Source organism: Emydura macquarii, unplaced genomic scaffold (genome assembly GCF_026122565.2).
Source record: "Emydura macquarii macquarii isolate MOO-44397 ecotype Brisbane River unplaced genomic scaffold, CSIRO-AGI_Emac_v2 contig_3345, whole genome shotgun sequence".
Taxonomy (NCBI): Eukaryota; Metazoa; Chordata; order Testudines; family Chelidae; genus Emydura; species Emydura macquarii.
The window spans coordinates 3,436,085-3,459,513 of record NW_027133482.1 but is presented as its reverse complement, the minus strand read 5'-3'; the positions used below and the strand labels follow the sequence as shown (position 1 = coordinate 3,459,513).

General features: G+C 56.6%; 1 protein-coding gene across 1 annotated transcript in view; it reads left to right on the top strand.

Moving 5' to 3' along the window:
- The window catches only part of ADAM33 (ADAM metallopeptidase domain 33), a 71,245-nt gene that overhangs the window by 5,691 nt on the left and 42,125 nt on the right, over nt 1-23,429 (top strand). Inside the window, exon 3 of the mRNA XM_067533662.1 lies at nt 17,435-17,511. Coding sequence (XP_067389763.1) covers nt 17,435-17,511 — 77 coding nt within the window. The remainder of the gene's footprint in view (nt 1-17,434; nt 17,512-23,429) is intronic.

Below are 23,429 nucleotides of genomic sequence, written 5' to 3'. Positions count from 1 at the left end.
ATTGTGTCTTTCATGTTCGAATCTTTGTGGCTAAGCTTCCCACTGCCCCAGCCGTACAAGGAGCAGTGGGGAGAAAAAGGCCTTGGGTTTCAGACAGATGAGCAGTGAGTCTGGAGGGTCTGGGTGAGGCTGACAGCTCAAGCCACGTGTATAATACAGCGCCTGTCATCCCGAAGGATCCCAAAGCCCGAGAGCCCCTGCGTGTGGGGATCAGTGAAATGCAGCTGTTCGGTGAGTGGCGCCTGGGATCTGTTCTGTACTGGTTTGTAGGAGGGGTGGGGAGATGACATCTTGGATTGTAAGCCTAGGCAGACTCGGGACCTTTCGATTGGAGTTTGGCCAAGGCGCAGGGGATCCTTGAAGACCATGATGGGTCAGGCGACCTCGGAAAAGTGGACCCAGCGCTGAGCAGTGCCTGGGGCAGCCCCACCTGCCTGGCATACGCTGCATTGCATGGCGGGTGCAGCCTTCATTTCCAAGGCTGCTTTTGCAGTCACTAAATCTTTTTTTTTTTTTTTAAACATGTTTTGTGTGATGTTGCTCTGTGACCCTCCCCATGCTGCCTGGCATGGATCCAAGGTCTGGGGGTCCACCAGCTGAGCAGCTGTTATTCTGCCTGAACAGCTGGTCTTTTCTCAGCTGCTGGGTATGCCCTTGTGCCCACTGTGAGCTCACCGTATTGGCTGCTCCCCTGTCCCCCGCCTCCTGGCTCCCAGGGGGTAAGCACATGGGTAAATTGTCTCATTTCGCCTCCTTGTGCCTCAGTTTTCCCCTCTGTAAAATGGGAGCAACGTTACCGACTCATCTCCCTGGGGAGGTTGTGAGGCCTGACGAAAAGAGCTCTGAGACCTTGGGGTGATAGACCCTGAGCGGACCATTGAGCTTGTTAGTGGCTCTTGAATTATTGAATTCCACCGTGAGACATGTTCATCCAGCAGCTTCATTCCACAGCCGGCTCCTCTTCCTGCGCGTGGCCAGGGGGATCAGCACCAGGCACCCTCACGCGATAGCCCGCGGGACGGCTGTGGCTCCCCATGGTCAGCGTGTAGGATTCCCAGTGAATTACAGCAACGAGGGGGAGAGGATAGGCCAGAGGGCAGCGGAGCCCGGGAATGCAGGATAGCCGGGAAGTTTATTTATACTTCTGCTTACGTCCCGGTGCCTGGAATTCACTCAGAAAATGATAGGGGGAAGGGTGCGATTGCTGGGAAAGACCGAATCTGAATCATGTGTGCACATGCGCATATGCTGGGGCCCTCACTTTGCACAGGCAAGCGGAGGCAATGTTATAACATCACTTACCAGCGGGCTTACAAGGTGGGAGAGGCAAGACCCTTGTTCATTTCCTGGCATCTGTTCTGCCTCAGCTGACTCCAGGCAGCGCAAGACAAGAAGGCGGCTGTTCCTGGTGGGGAAGGAGCCCTGCTTGAGAGCAGGGAGAGTGTGTGTGTGTGGTGGGGGTGGATGCCAGAGTGGGGCTGGGGAAAGGGCGAGGGGAGGGCAGCTCTGCATTCTTGGAGCTCTCCGGGGATTCAGTGACAAGGTGGAGCAACGTTTCCAGGCATAGAGCTAAGCCGGACATTAGGGCTGCGCCCATACCGTGGGATCTGGGCGCTGAATGGCACTGGTTTTGGGGCAGCGCCCTGCTCACACCAAGGACAGGACTCTGCATGTCCTGTCTAATTCCCCTCTGCCCCCTGCCAACCAACCATCTGTTTGGAATAAATCAGGCCACGTGAAAGGTCAGAACCCACCTGTTTTATGAATGACCCCTTGGAGCTGGCATGTCCCCAGCCTGCCAGGGCATGGCACAGCCTGGGCCATGTGCAGTGAAGCTGGAAGCCCGGTGCCACTGCCGGAGTGGGCTGGGCTGGGCTGGTTACAATTCAGGCTCTGACCACAGCGTGTGAGATGGGGCAGGGTGGGGAGCGTGTGCTGGGCACGTAGCCCGGAGCAGCGGCTGGATCTGAGCAGGGGCTGGGTAACATCGCAGCTGCTAATGAGATGCGTGGCTCCAAGAAGTGGGGAATCGAATCTCATGCTGCCAGCCTGCAACTGGTTGCCCCAGAGTCACAAAGGCATCTCCTTCCCGCCCCTCCCCCCGCACATCCGGACATGCACATCCTGCGAGGTACCTTCCTCCAAAGCATCAGAGGTTAGCACCTGCCAGGCACAGGGCTAGAGGGGCCCAGGCAAGGATTTAGTAACCCAAATCCTGTGCAAAAAACATTCTGCTTTTGCCCAGCACCTTCCATGCGAGGGTCTCCAAGCGCTTTGGGGATGTTAATGAACTTGGCCTTGCAACCCCGCTGTAAACTGGGATAACATTTATCCCTGTTTTAGAGAGAGGGAAACTGAGGCACGGAGAGGGATAAATGACTTGGCCAAGGTCATGTGGCAAGTCAGTGACAGAGCTGAGAATAGGCGATTGGATTCCTTTCCAAGTACTGAGGTGGGCTCTTTCTAGCCCCGAACTCCTGGTTCCCAGTGCTTTGCCTTCCTGCCTCCATGGTGACTCCATTCCACTCTCCCTAGCGGCCTTGGGACGTATCCTGGAATAATCCCCCTCTTACTCCAAACCCAAATGGACAAATGTAACCAAACAACACCCTCTCCCGCCTTGCCGTAGCTTGAACGATGATGGATTCAGGTTGTTAGCATGGCTGGAGTCTCTGCCGTAGTCCAGGGCTTCTCACTCCTAATACCAGCGAGTGGCGGGGCAGGGTCGTCTCATTGCTGCCTTGCGCTGCCCCGTCTGATACTTTAGATGGTGAGCCCCTCAGGGCAGGGGTTGTCTGTGTTTGTGTCACACCTGGCACACTGGAGGCCCCTAGGCACAGATCACAAGCATACGAGGGGCTGTGGGCCACGGGGGCGAGTCTGGTGTCTGAAGGCGACTGGGGAAGGACCCTGGCACGGCTGGAAGAGCCCATGCTCAATTCGTTCCCGACCCTGTTCTGTTCAAACAGGGCAGCACTAAGAAAGCAGGAAACACGATCAGCCCCCAGCCGCCCCCTTCTCCCTTTTCCCTGGCTTTGATGTGAACTCGGCCGAGACCTTTGGGTTCAGTGGAGTTCCGGGCGGGTGGCCTGAGCTTTCCCCAGGATTCCTCTGTTTCTCTGGAGGCAGGCTCGTGTCTCCGTGTCCAGTAGAGCGGCCCCCCGGTTATTGAGCTCCTGGCCAGTGCAGTCCGGGACGAATCAAGCCATTGAGCGTAAAGCATTGGGTGCAGCCTGGGTTGTCCTGAGACGGGGCGTTGCCTGGGCTTAGCTGCTCACCGCCCCAGCATTGCTGCTGTCAGCAGGGCCCCTCTCCCTGGGGTCTTTACAAGTATTGAGGGAACCCGTGTGAGGCTGGTCAGTAGCATTGTCGTTGTTTTACAGATGGGGAAACTGAGGCACAGCGGGGCAGTGACTTGCCCAAGGTCATCCAGGGGGTTCGTGGTGGACCCAGGTCTCCTGATTCCCAGCGCCCTGTTGGAACCACTCGATCAGGCTGTGCAACAGCAACGCCCTGAGGTTCAGCGCCTCTGCGCAGGGCCCTGCTCCGGCCTTCAGCTCCCTGGCTGCGCTGGGGCCGGGGGCCCAGGCCGTTCCCTGGTCTGGAGCTGCGGCTCCTCTCCTGTGTGCACGGGCCAAGAGGCCTGAGGGGAGGGAGTGGCCAGGTGCCCCAGGCTGGGCAGAGATCACGGGCTGGGGGTGATGTGGGTGCATGGAGGGACTGGGGGGAAGGGCCCAGCCACAGGGGGGGCGGGGAGCAAGATGAGGCCCTGCTGTATGCCTGGGGCCACGGGGCGCATGCAGGGAAGCAAGCTGGAGTCTAAAGCAAGGGGCCCTTGGGGGGCCCAAGCCTCCTGGTACTTAGCGGAGGGAGGAGGGGGTGAGGCTTAGCCCCCTACAGCCTGCCTGCCTCCTGGAGGGAGCAGAGGGATGGGGAGGGATGGCTGATCCCAGGCTAATGATGGGGAGGGGTGGCTGATCCCAGGCTAATGGCTGGGAGGAGACTGGGCCAGCCGGCAGTCTCCAAGGGTCAGTTCCCCTGAGTGCCCAACAGCTCAGCGCTGGCTGCTCCCAACCTCTGCACGCTGGGGCCGGCCCAGGACTGGGCCTGTGAGTCCAGCCCAGCAATGCCCTGCGGGCAGCCCCTCCTGCTTCTTCCCCATCTCCGCTTGCACTCCTGGCCCGGGGAGTCCCAGGCAGGGCCTGCGCCAAATGCTCCAGGTAGATGAAACATGGGCCAAAGATGGATTTTCCACCGGTTACACCCACCCTGCCCTCACGGCCTCTCTTCGCCTGCTCTGATGCCCACAGATGCTGCCCTGTGCCCCATCTGGAAAGGCAGCTCCCTTCGGGAGGTGCCCGGCTGGCCTGTACGCAGACCAGAGAGCACCCACAGCAGGACAGTCTCCTCTGCTGTGCTGGGTATGAGAGGAGCCTCTAGAAACTGGAACCGTGTCTCCTGTGAGTCTCCAAGGCCCCCTAGCCCCAGGCTCTGTGCCAAGGGACCCCTAGTCCAGCTCCCTCGCGCCTCTCGGGGCCGTTGAGCCGTCCAGGAAAGTTCAGAGCAAGGTCACCATGTACAGCAGGGTGCAGTGGCTGGGAGCAGCATCTGATTCTCCTTACAGCCCCAGGCGCACGTGGAAATGATTTCCAGCTGCCTTCTGCTCGCATCTAGTGGGGCCCAGTGGGGGGAAAGGGGCAGGAGGGGTTCCCGCAGCCCACAGCGCTGCCAAGGGAGCTCATGCGTGGTGGGGACGCTAACTGCGAACGGCTGCTCGTCCGCCAGGGCTGGGCTGGGTCGTTCCCACGGCGGACGAGGATTCTCATCCCTCTCCCCTCCCAGGCTGGCCCCGCTGCAGTTCATACCGGAGAGCAGAGCCCCCCCCCACCTATGCTGGCGTGTCTGCAGAGCCTGATTTCTGCAGGGTGCCTCCCCAGTGATGATCAGGGAGGCTCCGTTCTGCACCAGCCTTCCCAGTGCTGGGATGTTCCCTTGTCTCTGTGCCGCCCTGCAGGCTGGCACGGCGAGTGGACGCAGCTGCTCAGCCGCGAGCACCAGCCTGGCTCCATTCGGCAGCGAGGAGATTGCAGGCCCTGCTGCCTGGCGCTGTGTTACTCAGCACTCCCCCGCTCTGAGCATGGGGCGTGGACACCCCAGTCCTTGGCCCTGTGCTGTTTATCACTTGCATCAGACCTGGAGGGAGACGTAGAACCATCACTGCTCATGTCTGCAGAGGACACCCGGACTGGAGGAGTGGTGAATAACCAAGAGGACAGGCCGCTGATCCCCAGCGATCCAGATCGCTCCGTAAGCTGGATGCTAAATGCCCATGTCTAGGAACCAAGAGTGCAGGTTGTACTATGGGGTGGGAGATTCCAGTTTAAACAGGAGACACTGAGAGAAGGACTGAGGCATCAGCACAGATATGCGCCGCCACGGGATCTCTCAGCGCAATGCCGTGGCAAAAGGGCTAATGTCATCTTTGGACGGACGAGCAGGGTGATATCACACAGCGATCTTGCCTTTTCAGACAGCACTGACAAGCCTGCTCCGGGAATGCTGGGTCCAACACCTCAAGAAGGCTGTAGAAATACAGCAGAGAATTCAAAGGAAGGCCACAAAAATGGTCCAGGGGCTGGAAAACAAGCCTTATGATGTGAGGCGTGAGGGGGCTCGACTCATTCAGCTTCTCAAAGAGATGGTGGAGGGGTGACTTGATCGTTGTGTAGAGGAACAGGCGCGTGGCAAAGATACCGGAGGGGCTCTTCAAACATGCTGATCAAGGCATAACAAGATCCAGTGGCTGGAAGTTGAAGTAAAACAGATGCTAACCTTGAAATAAGATGCTGTTTCCTAGCACTGAGGGTGATCAGACATTTGGAACCGCTTCCCTGACTGGGGGGGAGGCGGTGGACCTACCCTGGCTTGCCGTCATTAAGCCATCTTCCAAAAAAGATCTGCTTTTCCCAGCTTCTGGGAGCAACTCCACCTCCTGTGTGTCAGCGGGGAGAAGAGGGGGCAGCGCGGGAAGGGGTGTCCCTTCTGACTTCATTAATCTATGAATCTCCCTGTTCATCCCTTTCCTTCCTGGGCCGCGGGGATCGTTCCTCAGCACGCTGATCTTAACATGAAACCTGTGACGATAATCAAATCTCCGGTCGCCTGAAGGGGTCAGGAAGGAATCTTTTCTATGCACAATCGATCAGAGGTATTGTCTCCCTCACCCACCCACCCATTCATGCCTCCATCCTCGGGGTCTTCTTCTGAAGCATCAGAGATCAGCCCGGCTGGAGACAGGACACCAGAAGGGGTGTGTCCACTGCTCTGAGATGGTTACAGAGAATCCACTTCTTGGATGCTGGCCGCTGTGTCTTGCTCACATGCTCTTGGTCGCGCTGATGGCCGGATGGGAAGGAATTTCTCCCCAGGTCATAATGGCAGGAACCCGGGAGGGAGGGGGGAAGAAGGGGTACACCTTCCCCTGCAGCATGGGCCGTGGATCATTCCCTGGGATCATCTGGGCACAGCTCACTTGATCATTTCCCTGCCGTGGCAGGGGCCTTGGGGCTTGGTGGCACCTCCCTCTCTCCTGGTCTCTGCCTGCGGCTCACAGCACTAACCTCCTAGGCCTGAACTGCTTCATCTAGCTAGCATGCCTGGGTATCTGCATGACGTTCAATGGCCTGGCATGTACCGGAGGTCAGCCTAAAGGAGTCAAATGGCTCCTTAGGGCCTGAAACGCTACGAAATTCACCCTTGGAACAGCCGACCCAGGGTTGTGGTGGATTCCCCATCGCTGGGGATAGTCCGATCTAGGCAGATCCACTCTAGTTCAGCCTGGACTAGAAGCAGGAATTAATTCAGGGACAGGCTGTGGCCTGCGTTATGCAGGGGGTAAGGCTAGATGATCCCCAGAGGTCCCCTCTGGCCTTAAAACCCATCAATCTCCCTGCGCTGCAGGAGCACAGTGAGGGGATCCGTCTGTCCGGTCCGTCCCTCCCAAGGCCAGCATGCTTTGCCCTGGCTTGTGAAGGAGCACGGGGAAGGGGGGCAGAGGCAGGGAAAAGAACTAACCCTCCCACCCTTTTATTGGCGGCCCCATCTTGGAGCAGGTGCGTGGGTGGCCTCCCAAGAGCCTGTGTTTGCTGTGGTCTAGGTGTGGGGCAGGTGTTCCCTGCAGACAGTGGGGCGGATGTCTCTCTTGTATCCTGTTTCCTTTCTCTCCCCCTCGCTCTGCGTGTGTCACGGAGCCAGCGAACCTGCTGACTGCTCTTGCCAGCCGCTGCCCGTCTGCTCCGGGGGTGGCGAGAGGGGAGAGGCTGTGGATTGCCGGAGGGTGGGCTCTGTGGCTGGCCGTCCCAGTGACTCTAAAGTGAGAGCAGCCTGTGTGACCGTCCTGACAGAGCTTGGTGCTTGGGCAGCGCGTGTGAACGTCTCCGAGCCAGCCGAACCTGGCCTCGTTCTGAACCATTGCACAGCTGTTGGGCCGACGAAGCAGGAGCTGGCTGGGCTCCTGCCCCTGTGGCTGTAGCTATTTTGTAAACCAGTTTATGACAGGGCTGAGTCTGAAAGTGCTTAGAGCTGTAGAAACACTGAAGATAAACAGCCAGCTGGCAGCATGCTCCAGCACAACCAGAGGTGGTTTAAGCACAGGAGAGAGAATGGAAGTGTCTTGAGTTCGGACACCTTGTGACATTGGGCACGTGTCTGCCTCTCACTGTGCCTCGGTTTCCCCATCTCGACAACGTGGAGAATGACAATCCCGTCTCAAAGTGGGGGTGGGGCGAATCAGTTAGTGCTTCTAACGTGCTCTGAATACAAAAACCCTCTAGAAGTGCTAACGGTTATGAAAACACATGGCCTGAACTGGGTTTTAGTTCATTTGACCTCTGTGGGTCAAACATCCAGAGGGGAAGTCTACGGTGGTGAAAAGGGGTATAACTTACATCATTTTAGGCTGTTGGGTCCTCTTCGACCGACACCCTCTGACCTGTTGTTATTTATACTCCAGTAGCACCCAGGGACCCTGATCAGGATCAGGCCCCGTTGTGTGGAATACGAGTCGGTCCCTGCCGTGAAGGGTTCATTGTGGGTTCTGGGTCATTTAAAAAGGTGTTGGGCTGTTTCCCTTAAAACGTAACAGCAGGGCCAGCCCTCCAGGCTGAGATTCTGCACCTGCCTGTCAACGCAATGAGACGAGATCCAGAAACGTGTAGGGAGGGGTGTCGGTTACACATCAGCGCCTCTGAACCTGCTGTCTTTTATGGGCAGCCTCTTCCAGATCCTCTGTGGGCAGGTTCCCGTCACAGCCTGCTGAACCCCGCGACTGGCACCGCTTGAAAGGACATACTGCCGTTCCGCTTGGGAAGTGGTTTGTTCTCACATGACGCTCACTGTGCGCCGGTGTCCTCGGCTGTGCTAGGCGCAGGGCAATGGACAGTCAGACCCCTGAGTTTTGTCCTGCTTCTGCCTTAGATATAGGTACTTACATAGCCCCTGCCTGAGCACTTCCCCATCCCTCCCGTATTTAACCCCACCACCTCCTGTGCCGTTATCCCTGTGGTATAGGGAGACGAAGGCCCAGATCCTCAAAGGTGTTTAGGCTCCTAATGTCCATTGAAATCAATGAAACACCTCAATGAGGATCTGGGCCTAAATGACCTGCTGCCTCCAGGACCTTGGGCCGGTGGTGGAGCAGAGAATTGAACATGGGTCTTTCGGGCTAGCGTCCAAATCACTGGACCATCCTTTCTCGGTGAGGGGTGGATCCATCTCATGTGGGGCCAAACAACGATCCCCCTCATCCAAGTAACGTTCCAGCTGAGACTTGGCGCGTGAAACCAACCAGGTTTTCCCCATGGAGCTTGCCTTGACGTCCCTGTTCCCTGGCTGATTCCCAGGCCAGGAGCTGGAACCACCCGTCAACACGAGTACCGCCGTCCATGCAGGCAGAAGGGTGTTGATTTCTCAGTAACTTCCGCGGCAGCCTCGGTATCGAGGTTAAGGCACCAGCAGCTGCTGATTTCAGAGGCGTGTTGGTGTTGCCCGAGCTGGTACCTTTGAACAGGGTGAAAAGTCGCTCGGGGGTTTGGGTTGGTGAGACGTGCAGCGCTGGCGGAGGTGGCTGTGTGGGCGAGGCCGAGGGCTGTGGGCAAACGAAGCCCGTTTTCCCGCAAAGGAATACCAAAAGCTTTGGCCTTGGCTCCTCTGTCAACAGCTCTGCGGTTTTTCTGATCAGCAGATGGTCAAAAGAAAACAGCTCTTCAGTTCTACCTGCCAGAGCCGGGCCAGCCACTGCGGCTCCTTCCCCAGCTGCTCTTAACTTCTCCACTGCTGACGGCTTTTGGAGCTGGAGCCTTGTGCGGAGAAGGCCCCCCCGACAGCACACCTTTCCCACCCTCCCCGCAGGCCTCTGGGGGGAGAGGATTCCCCGCTTTGCTTCTAGCAGCGGCAGCGGTGGGAAGGTGGATGGCTGTGAACTGCCTTGCAGCGGAAGGCAGCTGACGAGGGGGGAGACTTGCTGCTGCCGGGTATGCTGGAGGCGAACAGCTTTGCTGCCATGCAGAGCAGTCACCTGACGCTAGCCGAGAGAAGGGCTGTCAATCCTCATGGCCAGGCCAGGAGCCCAGCTCATTCCCGTATGCACGAGCTCCCTTGGCCCAGAACTAGGTAACCCAGCAGGCCAGACCGGTTCCGCCCGCTGCAGGGGTCGCTGGGGGAGGGTCTCTGGCCTGTGCCAGGCAGGAGGTCAGGCTAGGTGGCCACAGTGGTGGCTTCTGGCCATAAAGTCTGTGGGCTGATTCTCTGTTCCACTCTGGCACCGTGAAGGGGGTGGAAATGAGACCCCAGGCAGTACCCCGTGTACAGCCGTCCGTCCCCCGGCTCTACCCCAACCGCGCCTGCAGTGTCAGAGGGTGTGCAGGGGGAGGTGGGGTGGCTGGTCGGCAGGACACTTGGGCTATTTCTCTGTCTCCAGGGGGAGTGGAGCGTAAATTACGGGGGGCTGGGCAGGGGAGCCGTGGGGCTGAAAGCCATCTTCGCTGCCCCTGCCTGTGCCAGGTGCAGGAGCTGAGCTGCAGGCTCCTGGACCACAGCTTCCTGCGTCTGACTGATCACACCCAGCAGCTGGGTTGTGGGGCTGCCGGCAGAGCCCGCCCCTTCCTCCCCTCTTGCTAGGCGATGCTGGCCACCCATGCGCCCTCGCCAGCCGGCCCCACTGCCCCCGCAACAGGTGGATGGAGCCCGTTGCCTCCTCTGGGTAAACTCCGTCCTGTCCCGGTCGCTTCCCCGTCATCTCGCTGTGATACATAACCCAGCTCCCGGCTGACCTAAAAATGTGGGTGGGGGGAGGGAGTCGACACCTGCTTGGCTGGAAGCTCAGTCTGCCCCAGGGACCTGCGTGAAGAGTCCATCTGGCTTCCCCGAGGCTGGCTGGCAGGGCATGTCGCGATCCTCCCCTGACCCCCACCAGAGGCGCAGGGGCAGCTGGCTATAAAGGGGCTGCCCCAATGTTGCAGGGGTCCAGCCTCCTTGCTGCCCTCCCCCCCGTTCTTTCCACGTCCCTGTTCAGTGAGGATTTGGGAGAAACTCCACTCAGGGCCGTCGGGACGGGCCGGCTGCGATGTGCCAGGGCCCCGTCCGGCACCGCTGGGAGCGAACGGAGCTCTTCTGTTGATTTCACGGGGGCAGACTCCAGCCCCACGTGAATAGACATGCTCAGCAGGCTGAGCGCCAGACTCTCACCTTCCTTTGCGAGTGACCTTCGGCCTCATCCTCCCAGCACCTCCAAGCTTATCAGCCCCAACTCGCAGAAAAGGAAACTGAGGCCCAGAGAGGGGAGGTCCCTTCCCTAGGCTCACACTGGGAGTCTGGCAGCACCAGTACGCAGGTGATGGTTCCAGGCCTTATCCACCTTCTCTGCCAAGGGCTTTGAGTCTGGGGGGGGGCGGGGAGGGGAACGGAGGGCTTCCTTGCCAGCGTGCATGGCCCTTTAAGAAGTCAGCCTGACAAGCGCATCCTGCCAACAATGCACTTATGCAAAGGAGCAGTGTAATTGCTGGGGAATTTAAAGGAGCCAAACACCACCGGGGAAGAGTTCAAGAGGGTGGAGGGGCAGGGGAGAGATTTGGGTGGGAGGGAGTCTGGGAGAAAGGGGACCCAGATGGGGTGTAGAAGGGAATTTAACGGAAAAATGCACAGGCCATGTTTGGCCAAGGCAGCGCTGTTTGTGTAAGATCATGTTCTAAAAATACAGCCCATTCCCAGCATCGCCAAGGGTGAGAGAGAGACCCTCTGCCTCTGCTTCCCCCTCTTCCCCCCCTCCTCCCGTCTGGCGTGGGGAGCTGGGCGGCCGTGTTTCGGGAATGACTAAGGGGCGCCCAGGGAAGTGGTGGGTTTTTTTATTGTCTGCTCTGGTCTCCTTTTTTGGAGCTGGGAAGCTCTTGGGGGGGGGAGAGGGGGTTGGCACGACATCCTGCCTGGAAGTTTCAACACCCCCTCTCCCCCCATGGCCCCTGCCCCTTTCTGCCACCATGCGGCAGTGAGTCTGTCACGGGTGTGTACAGAGGCCAGCAAGCAGCGATCCCCACTGGGTGGAGGGGGACCGAGGCGGGGAGAAGCTAGAGGGGCCGGTTTGGAAGTGCGTCTGTGACCTTGGCGCTATACCCCAGGCCCTCAAAGTCTCCCCAGTTCTGTGCAAGTTCGGAGCCTAAACACCTGTGAGGAGCCGGGCCTGATGTCGCGTTTTCATAAGTAATTTAGGCCCTGGGGGGGAGAGGTGTTTTAGGGGCTGCCACTGGCTTTCCACTGGAGGCAGGCCCCTGGCGTGTGCCTTTCAGATCCCCCCTTGGCAGCCCCTTTCCGCAAGACGAGGTAGGGGAGGGAATCTTTCATTGGAGCAGCTTCTGGTGCTGAGCGAGACCAGCTTTCCAGCCGCACACAGCTCTTCTGTGACTTTCAGTGAGGTTCAGGCTCCTAAATCACTTAGACCAGGCCTGATGAGAGGAAAGAGGGGACAGTTGTACCAGGTCCCGAGCTCAAGGCTCCCCCAAATGTCTGTAACTGGGGTGAAATGGGAGGGGTGGGGCCCTAGCAAACGTGATGCACCAGGACCCAACGTTTCTCTCGAGAGGCATACGGAGGGTAAAACTCTCAGCGGACTTAGGGCCATATGGGACATCTGTGGCAGAACGGGGAATTGAATCCCAGTGCCCCAGCCCCCAGACCAGCTTTCCTTTGTTTTTTGTCCCTGGATTGGGCTGCTCAGTGCAGTTTTGTGCCCTCCGCGAGGGACAGCCCTGTCTCTGCCCAGCCAAGAACCAGCCTGGCACAGGCGGCACCGACGCTGCAGACAAAGGAACACAATTGCATCCTTGGCTGGAGACTCCTCATAATGAAGCCTGTTCGCTAAGGCCTGGTCGCCGTCACCACGGAGGGTCTTGTCGTAGAGCTGCCTGGGGTGAGCAGGGCTGCACACGCCCAGAGCAATGTGCTGGGATTTGATAGATCGGGCTTCCCTGAGGGCCAGGCTGGGGTCTGCTTTATCCCGGGAGCTGGGGCTCCCTGTGATCGAGAAGTGCTGGTTGATTAAAGGGGCAGGAGGGTAACGCTGGGTGTGGGTGGGAGTTTGATGTGGGGTGAGGACGCAGCAGTTCCGGTCACGTCTCTTGCCCCTGAGTTTTAACCGCGGCGATCGTTACTGGAGGGGATTGGAAGGCAGAGCCCTTCGTCTGCAGGGGATTTCGCGCCGCCGTCTGATTCTTCCTTGTTCAGGCAGTTGTACCAGGGTCCGTCTGGGGTTGTTGCCGGCATCTCGAGCGTGAGGCTGGACCTGTTACGAGTGAAGCGGGGTTGGGAACGGCCCCGCACCAATGGGGTGATTCTCGGAGGGATACACAGTGTCATGGGAGAGCCGCCTTTGTTTGTCTGAGTCAGCCTCTCTGCGTGAGCCTCCTGATACCCAGTTAGTTTCCATGAGAGTCCCCAAGGGGACGGACCGAGGTACTCCAGTCCCAGCACATGCAGTCCGGCCCGCCAGCCAGCTCTGAGCAGGGGCCGTTCTACGGGAATGGAAACTGATGGAGATCTAAAGCCCCCATCGCCCTGCTGGCACCTGGGGCTTTACTGCAAATGTTCTCCAGCTGAAGGGAACAAAGCCTCTCTCCTCCTTTGTTGCATTTGCCAGCTCCAGAACTCCTTCCCATGAAGCAGCCGGCTGTGAACTAGCCCTCCGGGCTGGAATCGCCTGGTCCCTTCCTCAGGCCAGGCTTGTCTGGGCGGTCGCACCAGATGATCAGGATGGGCCTGCCTGCCCTCTGAACCCACATATCTAAAGACCTGCAAAGCAGCCAGCGCTCGCAACGGGCTCTGGAAGGGCTCAGGGGGGCTGGCGGCTCGCCCGGGGCTCTCCCGTGGCTCTGCCGATAACCACACGGCTCTGGAATAACAGCGGTTGTGCTGGGACGCTGGAACCCAACTAAGTGTGTTGTTTGGCTTGCGAGGGCCTTGTTTACTGAAGGGAAATGCTAAACCGTTGTCTACGGGGAGGAGAGGAGAGGCTGATTGCAAGAGAGACATAAACAGAGTCAGTAACAGGGGAAGAGACATAAACAGAGACACGCCCAGAGATGGGGATTGAACCTCCGGGGCCTCATGTATACACAGCGCGGCTCTCGCTGATGTAACCACGCCGACTGTGTGCACTCATGCTGTGGCGCTCGTCTTGGTGTGACCCACGTTGTATTCGGAGCCACGGCTCTGCCCAGCCCCGGGCTGCATGGTGGGGAGGATCCCACGGCGCCTTGCGCTGCTTCCGGGCTTCTCGCATTCTGGGCAGTTCTGGGTGCAGATTGTAGGATGCTTCCCAGAGCCCTAAGGAATTGTGGGAGAAGTGGGGTCAGACTCCCACAGTCCTGCCCGTTGTATCCCAGAATTCACTTGCTGCCTGGAGGGTGACTACCGTCCCCAATTGGGTAGGACAATCCCGAAATGCAGATGTCAAGTCCCAGGCCCGGGCTGAATGTCACCTAGAGGTGCTGGGGGTTTTGGAGTCCCTTCAGAACTTGCAGATGGAGTCTGCGTTGGTATTTCTCTCTGATCTGGTCTGTGATCAACTCCACTTGGCAGAGCGCTGGCCAGTCATCAGACAAATGCCCAGTGCAGAGACACCCCGGGCGAGTGCAAGTTCTTAGTAACAGCCCTGCTGCAGTGTCGGAGGCTCTGCTTTTGGCTCCTTTTCACAGCTGATTAGCTGACTCTCATTGTCCAGGCCTCTTTCCTGCAGCAACGTGTTCATGGGGCCTCTGTGTATAATGTAGGTAGGCAAAAACGGCTGGTTTGAGCAAGGCGGGAGCTGTATAACGACCGTAGGCCACTTGAAATCCCAGCAGCTGCCCCGGGTGGAGTCAAAGGCCCTATGCTAATGTATTGATCCCACTGGGTGGGGTCCTGGAAACAAGCCAGCGTCACCAGGGAGCTGGGCACAAGGGCTAACAGAACCTGGTTTGAAAGGGAGAGTTTTGTTTGTAGCCAGCGGCCCCAGCCCAGAGTACCGGGAGGGGGTGGAGGCTGCTCCTAGATGCACCCAGAAGCCGGCTTGCAAAGGGCAGAGCTGCTGTTAAGTCAGGGATTTGTGCACTGGTGCAGAGCCCTTGTGGAGCTGGGCCACGCGCGGGTGAAGCCGGGCTTGCTCTGATGGAATCTGCGGCCGTTTAGACACCCTGGTGCCAAGTCTCTCGTGTGGGCAAGGCCCGGGACTGCAGGCCCAGCACAACAGCCTGCAGCGTCCTGGGGAAGCTGAGTCAATGACTTCCTCCCCTCGCGCACGGTATTTTTAACTGCTATGTGTTATCCGGCGCCTGGAGGCTGAGATTTCTATTTATTCCCCACCCCTGGCATGACAAACCATGCAGTCACCCAGCTGTAGGACGCAGATCCCAGCCCAAGGAGACAGGGACGTTGGGCCCTGTCCTGCCGACAGCTGACAAACCAGCTGGAGGTAGCTGTCAGGGAGCTGAGGAAGGGGAGGAAGTGAAGACCAAGGGCCCAATTCTCCCTTGTGCCATGCAGCCCTTTACTCCTGTGCAAAGCGCTGGGGGCTGTTTCACACTCACTTTGCACCGGTGTCAGTGGCTGGGCAATGCAGAGTCAAGCCGCCCGGAGCGGGGCACAGGTTTCCTGGGAAGCGCCAGGACTCAAGCTGTGGGAGGCTGAGCTGGTGGGGAGGAGAAGGGTGTGGGGCAGGAAGGAAGTGGCGGGGCTTGGACAATATCGATAATAAAATCAAGCTAAGGGTCGAGAGGAAGAACTCTTGGGGGCGGTGACGGACTGTTGTCCTCTCTGCTCTCCAGCTGTAACAGGGCCCAGGAAGCGGAGCCAGCTCCTTGGATGCTGGCTGCAGAGAGCCCCAGCGTGCGCTTACCACTTGGATTCCTCTTTTGATTGTAAAAATAGCCACAGTGACCTGGGTTCTTATCCTGCGGGCTAACAATTGCCAGCCAGTGTGCGTTGAATGGGACCGGACCCAAGGTGTTGGTGGTCTGGGTTATAGCCATGACATCTTGCTGTTCCACCCCGGGATGGGGGTCTTAGGTACTGGAGACCGGACCTTTTAATCAAGGCTGGAATTCAGTTTTGGAGAGGAAGGATGGCCCAGTGGTTAGGGAGCTAGACTGGAACTTTTCAGAGACCGGGGTCAATTCCCTGCTCTGCAACAGTCTCCCTGTGCGACCTTGGACAGGTCGCCTACTATCTTTGTGCCTGAGGTTCCCCATCTGCACAGTGAGGATAATAATCCTGGTCTGTTCAATTATTCTTTGTCTCTTCCTAGCACCGCTGAGCTGGGATCTTGGTTGATGATACTGCAGATCAAATCATAGGAACGATTTTGGTCCGTGGGGAAGAGATGCTGCTTTTCAGATCCCGGGCAAGGATCCCATCTCGTGCCCCTGTCTGATCAAACTCTATATTCCCTGGGGTCTTTCCAGTTCAGCTTCTCTCACACGCATGTCTCTGCAGGGAGTTGTCAGCCAGCCGCCTGTCAGATGTTCTTCATCTCCCGTTTCTCACTGGCGTGCAAGGTCCATGTTTTCCCAGGGATGCTCTTGAGTTCAGAGCCAGAGAAGTCCCCCGGAGTTCCCTTTGAACACCAGCCCTGGAGGGGCGTCCGACTGGCTGGGGGTAGTTAAGAGCTCCCAGCTAAAGCCCATAGGGCGGATTTATTGGACTGTGTTCACGCAGCGCTTAGGTATCAGTGGGAGGGGGCCTCAGGACAGATAATGCAATGAATTGGACCTTCCTTTATAGAATAAGGCTAGAGTGTGGCTCATGCCTGGGAAGTTGTTCCCACGGGACAGCTGTTAAGGGGCTTCTGTGAAACGAGGGGGCAGGTTTCCGCTTCCGCAGAGGCTCAGGAGCCGGAAGCCCCCCTTCACCCAGAGAAATGCTTCCTCCAGGCCAGGGCTGAGCAGGGCAAGGGCGGCTCGGGCTGCGCTTGCTCCGTGTCGCTCGCCAGGACTTTCTGTGCAGCGCCTTGCACCGGCGCTGGAGGCGCTTCACCAGCCCGTCAGCTAGTGCGCGGCACCGCCAGGGCGCGAACCTCCGGCTCACCAGTCGGCCGCGTGCTAACTGCTGCATGGAGCCAGCTGCCCCGGCCCTGCAGTGCAGCGAGACGGGCCGCTGTCGGGCACCACGAGCCGGAGGGCAGGCGGGACGGGAGGTGCAGGGCCAGTGGGGGGGAGGCAGGTGTGAGATCAGAGGGCAGGTGGGCAAAACGAATCCATAGGGATGCTTGAGGGATGCAGGGCTGGAGAGGAGCCCGGTGACGGTGAGAGGCAGGTGCAGTGGGGAGATCAGGGTCTGAGAGCGCGGGGGCTGGAGGGAGAGGGGTTTCTGGTGTCCGGGTGGGAAGCAGTGAGGATCCGAGCAGGGATTTCAGGGGAGCCAGAGCCCAGGTCCTGGCAGCACTGACTGCGTTAAGGGTGTGTTCAGCTTCTGGGCTCGGGGCTGGGGTGAGACGCAGTGTCACCGAACTGGTGGGTGTCCCAGCCTTTCCCCTGCTCTCTGGAGGCCCTGGCGTGCTGCCCACCCGGGGGCAGCCCCCGTTAGAGGGCAGCGTATGCCATCCCATCGCTCTCTGGGGGCTCCCACCAAGAGGACGCGGGACCTGCCCCGGTGCCAGCGTTCTGGTGACGGGAGAGCTCCGTTTGCTCGGGTGGGCGGGGCCTGTGTTCAGGCAGCGGGTGGGGGCGGGTCCTGGTACATGGCTGAGCTGTTCATTGGATGCAGCAGGAGGGTTTGTTACACGGGGGGGTGGGGCAGATTCCCCACCTTGCAGTTCTCCTGCCCTGGGAGAGCTGGTGGCAGAGGCAGAGTGATTTGCCTTGTCTCCCCCGGCTGGCTCTCGTGACCCGATCCCTCCCTTGCTCTCCTCCCACAGGTGCCAGCGCCCGCCAGGGGGGATGTGGCCGTGACTGCTGAAGGCCGGGAACTCGTCCTGGCGCTGAGAAGGAACCAGTAAGTATCTGTGGGGGCCCTGCCGGGACTCCAGCTGCGGGATTGGTCCTGGCTGTGTGCAGCATGTGCCTGGGACGTGCCGCGTGGCGGATTCTGCACAGACCACGCGGCCGTGCGAGGAACGGGGGGGGGGCCCGAGCTGAGTGACTCCGATGGTGGGGCTGAGCTTCAGAGAACGTTCTCGGCGATGCCCCAAGCCTGCCCGTGTCTCATGGATTGTCACGCCCTCATGTCGCTGCTCAGCCTCCAGCACCCTCAACCGGCCACTCCCAGGCCCACCTGCCCGTCAGCTCCCTCCTTCCCCTCATCCTCCTGCCAGCCTCAAACTTATCTCTCGCCTGGCGCGCTCCCTCCCTGCTGCGAGTCGAGACTGCTGCACCTCCCTCCCTTCCCCCCGGTGCCATCATTTACACGGCGGAAAGCCAGTGTGGCACGGTGGGATTCGGTGGCGTGTCCCGCTCCCTCAGCGCTGGGTGCGAATGACGACACAAGCTGCAGGGCAAAAGCACAGTGGGACCGGGTGTTCCTCTACGCCACCTCCCCGGGCTGCCCGCTCAGATGGCTGCCTGTGCTCAGGCAAGCCTCGCTCGCCCTATAAACAGCGGGCGACTCTTGCATGGTGTGGGGCAAGTGAAATGGTTTCTCAGTGAATCACAGCAAAATGGAGCCAGCAGGCAGCAGTTCCTAAGACACAGGATGCTTTGACTGTGTCAGGGGCATGTGAGGCCTGGCCTGTTGGTTGCTCTAAGGGTGTTCGTGGGGGCTGGGCTCAGTGCCCTCTGCTGTTGATGCAGGGTTCGGTTCTTTGCATCGGTCTTCACGGCTGAGGGTGTGAGAGAGATTCCCAAACCGGAGCCATTCTTTTTAGGTGACAAATCAGAGGAACTGTCCCAGATTGAGGTGTCATTAGAGGAGGTTTTGGAACAAATTGATAAATTAAACCATAATAAATCACCAGAATCAGATGGTATTTACCCAAGAGTTCTGAAGGAACTGAAACGTAAAATTGCAGAACTACTAACTGTGTTATGTAACCCATCATTTCAATCAGCTTCTGTACCAGATGACTGGAGAATAGCTAATGTGACGCCAATTCTTAAAAAAGGCTCCAGAGGTGATCCTAGCAATGACAGGCCGGTAAGCCTAGGTTCAGTACCAGGCAAATTGGTTAAAACTATAGTAAAGAACAGAATTATCAGACACAGATGAACATGATTTGTTGGGGAAGAGTCAACATGGTTTTTGTAAAGGAAAATCATGCCTCACCAATCTACTAGAATTCTTTGAGGGGGTCAACAAGTATGTGGACAAGTGTTATCCAGTGGATATAGTATACTTAGATTTTCTGAAAGCCTTTGGCAAGGTCCCTCACCAAAGGCTCTTAAAAAAAGTAAGGGGTCATGGGATAAGAGGGAAGATCTTTTCCTGGATCAATAATTTGATTAAAAGATCGGAAACAAAGGGTAGGAATAAATGGTCAGTTTTCACAGTGAAGGGAGGTAAGCAGTGGTTTTCCCCAGGGGTCTGTACTAGGACCAGTACTGTTCAACATATTCATAAATGATCTGGAGAAAAGGGTAAACAGTGAGGTGATAACATTTGCAGATGATAGAATATTATTCAAGATAGTTAAGTCCAAAGCAGACTGCGAAGAATTACAAAGGGATCTCACAAAACTGGATGACTGGGCAACAAAATGGCAGATGAAATTCAGTGTTGATAAATGCAAAATAATACATATTGGAAAACATAATCCCAACTATACATATAAAATGATAGGGTCTAAATTAATTGTTACCATTCAAGAAAGGGATCTTGGAGTCATTGTGGATAGTTCTCTGAAAACATCCACTCAATGCGTAGTGGCAGTCAAAAAAGCTAACAGAATATAAGGAATCATTAGGAAAGGGATAGATAACAAGACAGAAAATATCGTATTGCCTCTTTATAAATCCATTATACGCCCACATCTTGAATACTGCGTGCAGATCTGGTCTCCCCATCTCAAGAAAGATACTTTGGAATTGGAAAAAGTACAGAAAAGGGCAACTAAAATGATTAGGTGTATGGAAAAGCTTCCATATGAGGAGAGATTAATAAGATTGGGACTTTTCAGCTTGGAAAAGACATAACTAAGGGGGGATATGATAGAGATCTATAAAATCATGATTGGTGAGGAGAAAATAAATAAGAAAGTGTTATTTACTCCTCATAACACAAGAGCTAGGGATCACCAATTTAAATTACTAGGCAGCAGGTTGAAAATGAACAAAAGGAAATATTACTTCACACAACACACGGTCAACCTGTGAAGCTCCTTGCCAGAGGATGTTGTGAAGGCCAAGACTACAATTGGGTTCCAAAAAGATCTAGATACTTTCATGGAGGATAGGTACATTCATGGCTATTAGCCAGGGCAGGCAGTGATTGCTGTTTGCCAGAAGCTGGGAATGGGCGACAGGATGGATCACTTGATGATTACCTGTTCTATTCATTTCCTTTGAAGTACATGGCGTTGACCACTGTTGGAAGACCGGATACTGGGCTATGTGGATTATTGGTCTGACCCAATATGGCCGTTCTTATGTAGGGTTGTTCATCTGTCCACACTGTTTTGTTTTGTTTTTCTAGGGTAGCTCACAAGGACAGGGTTGAACATCATGGCTTGTTATTGTAGGGTCTTGCAGAAGTCTTCTGTTTTGATTGATTTCCCTTTGTGTGCCATTTTGAAATTCAAAGAAGCTGCGAAACAGTTAAATTAGGGGTTCTCAACCTTTTTTGGCTCGGACCCCACCTTTGAAGATATTTCAGACTGTGACGAACCCCCTCGCCCCCTGCAAAAATGACAACCTCCCTCCCCGGCAAAAGTGACAACCCCCCCATGCCATGCCATGCCACCCTTACTTCTGTGCTGCTGCTGGGGGTGGCACTGCCTTCAGAGATGGGCACCTGGCCAGCTGCCGCTGCTTTCCGGACACCCAGCTCTGAAGGGCCACGCATGGCTGACAGCCGGACCCCTGGCATACGCAGGGGCTGACATCTTGCAATCCCCCCCCCCCCCCCCATAATAACTTTGTGACCCTCTGAGGGGTTGCGATCCCCAGTTTGAGCACCCCTGAGTTAAACCCTTGATCTCTGTGGTGTGCCTAGTGTTGTAGTGTCTGCAAGCCCTGCTCGTACCCGTGAAGTTAGACTCCCAACGCCCCCGCAGTGGAGGGCAGAGCTGTTAGCCCTTTTGCATAGCTGCGGGAACTGAGGCACAGAGACGGTACGTGACTTGCCAAGGGGGCACAGGGATGTGCTCTTTGGGGGAACAGGAACTTGAACCGAGATCCCCTGAGTCCCATTCAGTGCCTTAACCACACACCCATCCTTCTTCCTGTGCAGAGCTGGCGTCCCCCTCCACTCTGTGGAAATGCCTAGCCCTGAGCGCCTCCCAGTGACTCTGTTCCCCCTTCACTCTCTGACCCAGTGCCTTGCCTGAGGTCGCTTTTCTGTCCCGGCTGGGCAAGTGGTGCAGAGGGATCCTGCCACGTAGCATGCTGATAAAAGCTGATCTCTTTTGACTCTGCAACATGGAGCTCGGCAGGGGATAGTCAGCCAGACTGTTTGGGTTTCAGCAGCCAGAGGCTGCCAAGTACCTGGTGCTCTCACTGGAGGGTAGGAGGGTCTGTGTTGTCAGGGCCCCGTCTGGGACAGGGATTTGTTTGCAGATGAGCTGTGCCCGGGGTGGAAATGAAACCAGAGAAAGCTCAGGCCAGAGAGAGGATTTTCAGCTTCCCTCCTAAATGCATAAACAGAAGGGCAAAGCTCCTGTTAGATTATCAGTCAAAGCCACCCAGGGAGAGGGGCCTGGGGCTAGACACCAGAGGAAAGAAAAGCCCAGAAAGAGGGATGGTGGGGGAACAAGGTCTGGTGAGCAGGAAGGGAGTGAGAGAAACAGAGTGGCAAAGGGAGCAGAGATGATGACAGAGAAGCAATAAGAACTGTTACCTGGGGTTTCTCAGAACCCAAAGAAGTGCTAACTTAACTGTTTCATTCCAGACAGTGTCAGGAATAAATCAATGGGAATACAGCACTTCTGTCTGATAAATAATTGATACAAACAAGTGCTCTTGTCTAAAACTACTATTTATTAGATTTTAAGCACACACACACATGTGCAATAGGTTTCGGACATCCCAGATATAGTTACCCACAGCCTGAGATGGTTTCGAGTGATCACCAGCGGGGCTTCCAGGGCCCGCTTTCCATCCAGCTGATGGGGAGTTTAGATGTCAGCTGCTTGCCCGAAGAAAAGCTCCCTCGGACTGCTCCAAAGCATATTCTTTCACCAAATCTTTTATAGGTAACTTTAAACAAAGCACATAACCTATGGTGACTCCTAGTGAGTCACCAATTCTCTTAATTTCAGCAAAACTACTCATTATCTCAAAACATTTCTAATATCTCTAGTCGTAACAATATATCAGGGGCACTTAAAACCAAGATCGCTATTCACGCCCCTCCATAACTTTCCGTCCCATCCTCCCATTCTGATTAGCAAACTGCAAGTATGCAGCTGTCTGCCCTTGCTTCACAAAGGCCTAAGATTATTCCTCGCTGTGTGATATTTGGTTTTCAGCTGGCAGTGGGTGAACATATAAAATGGCTGACTGCAGTATTGTCACGTTCTGGGGTAACAGAACTGCTGCATCGAATTGGACCATCTAGTTCCATAGCCCATCTTCTGGTGCACGAATTGGACTGGCTGTTCCAGCCTGCTACCTTCTAGTGCACTGGATCTGATCACTGGTCCAAGGAGTTGTCTTGTCTCTCTGCCTCCATCCTGAACCCTTACGTGGTATCCAACTACCTGCTGTACTGACCGTTCATCCATCCCTCTTACTGCCAGCCTGGTTCAGACCCTCCATCCACCTGTGTGAGTCCAGGATCCCACCTACAGCAGCGGCTAGTACCTATTGCGTCAATGGAGGGCACGCTGTTCCCTATCAAATACAGTTTGTTGCTCTACATGGAGGGGGTGGACTGACGGAGGCATTCCTTCCTGACCCTGAAGGCCATCAGTCTGTGCCCTGAAGCATGAGGTTTGCTGATGCTCAGTGGTGTCTTGTCCTGGGAAGAGGGGAAGGGACAAACAACAGCAGCAGTGGCCCACGAGAGATGAAATGGGGTGAGGGAAGCTGTAATAAAAGGAGAGTAAGACGTAACATTAGGGATGGGGTGGGAAGACAGAGCTGGGGGAGGGGGAGACAGATGAGCGAGGGAGGTCATGAAAAATTGTGGTCCAGTGGTTAGAGACCACAGGCCTTGGAGTCAAGGAGTCTGGATGCTAATCCTGGCTCGAATCCAGCTGGCACGGGTACAGCAGCAGTGAAAGCAGCTGAGGTCAGGTTTCAAAGTGGTCGTTGAGGCCCAGCACAGACTCCGAGGGGTACGTACTCGGCTCACTAGCCCGCTCCGTCTTTGCTGCTGCTGCTCCCCGTGCCATCTGGAGTCAAGCTCTCTCGGGTCGGCTAGCCCACTCACAGCTTTTGCTGCATGGACTTACCCCGTGTGATTCCAACCAAGCCCCCTGCGTCAGCATTTCCCTATCTGCGAACGGGGATGGTAAGGCAGTTGCTCACTGAGACGGCCTGGGGTCAAAAGCTCAAGCCCAGGGATTTTTCACTAGCTAGTCTAAAAGCAGTAGGGAGCTCAGATGAGCACCTAAATAGAGAGAGGTGCCTGAGCGCTTTCCTTTGCCAGCTCCCTTTCTGCTCCTGCTGATTTGGGGGTGGCTGCAGTACACGCCGAGCGGGGAAAGGTGGTGAGCAGGGGCATTGCGTGGGGTGAAATTAACCAAAGGAAGCTCCAATCTCTAACGTGTCATGCAGCCTCACTGCAGGATCTGAGCGCTCCGGGAGAGCACGTTCCAG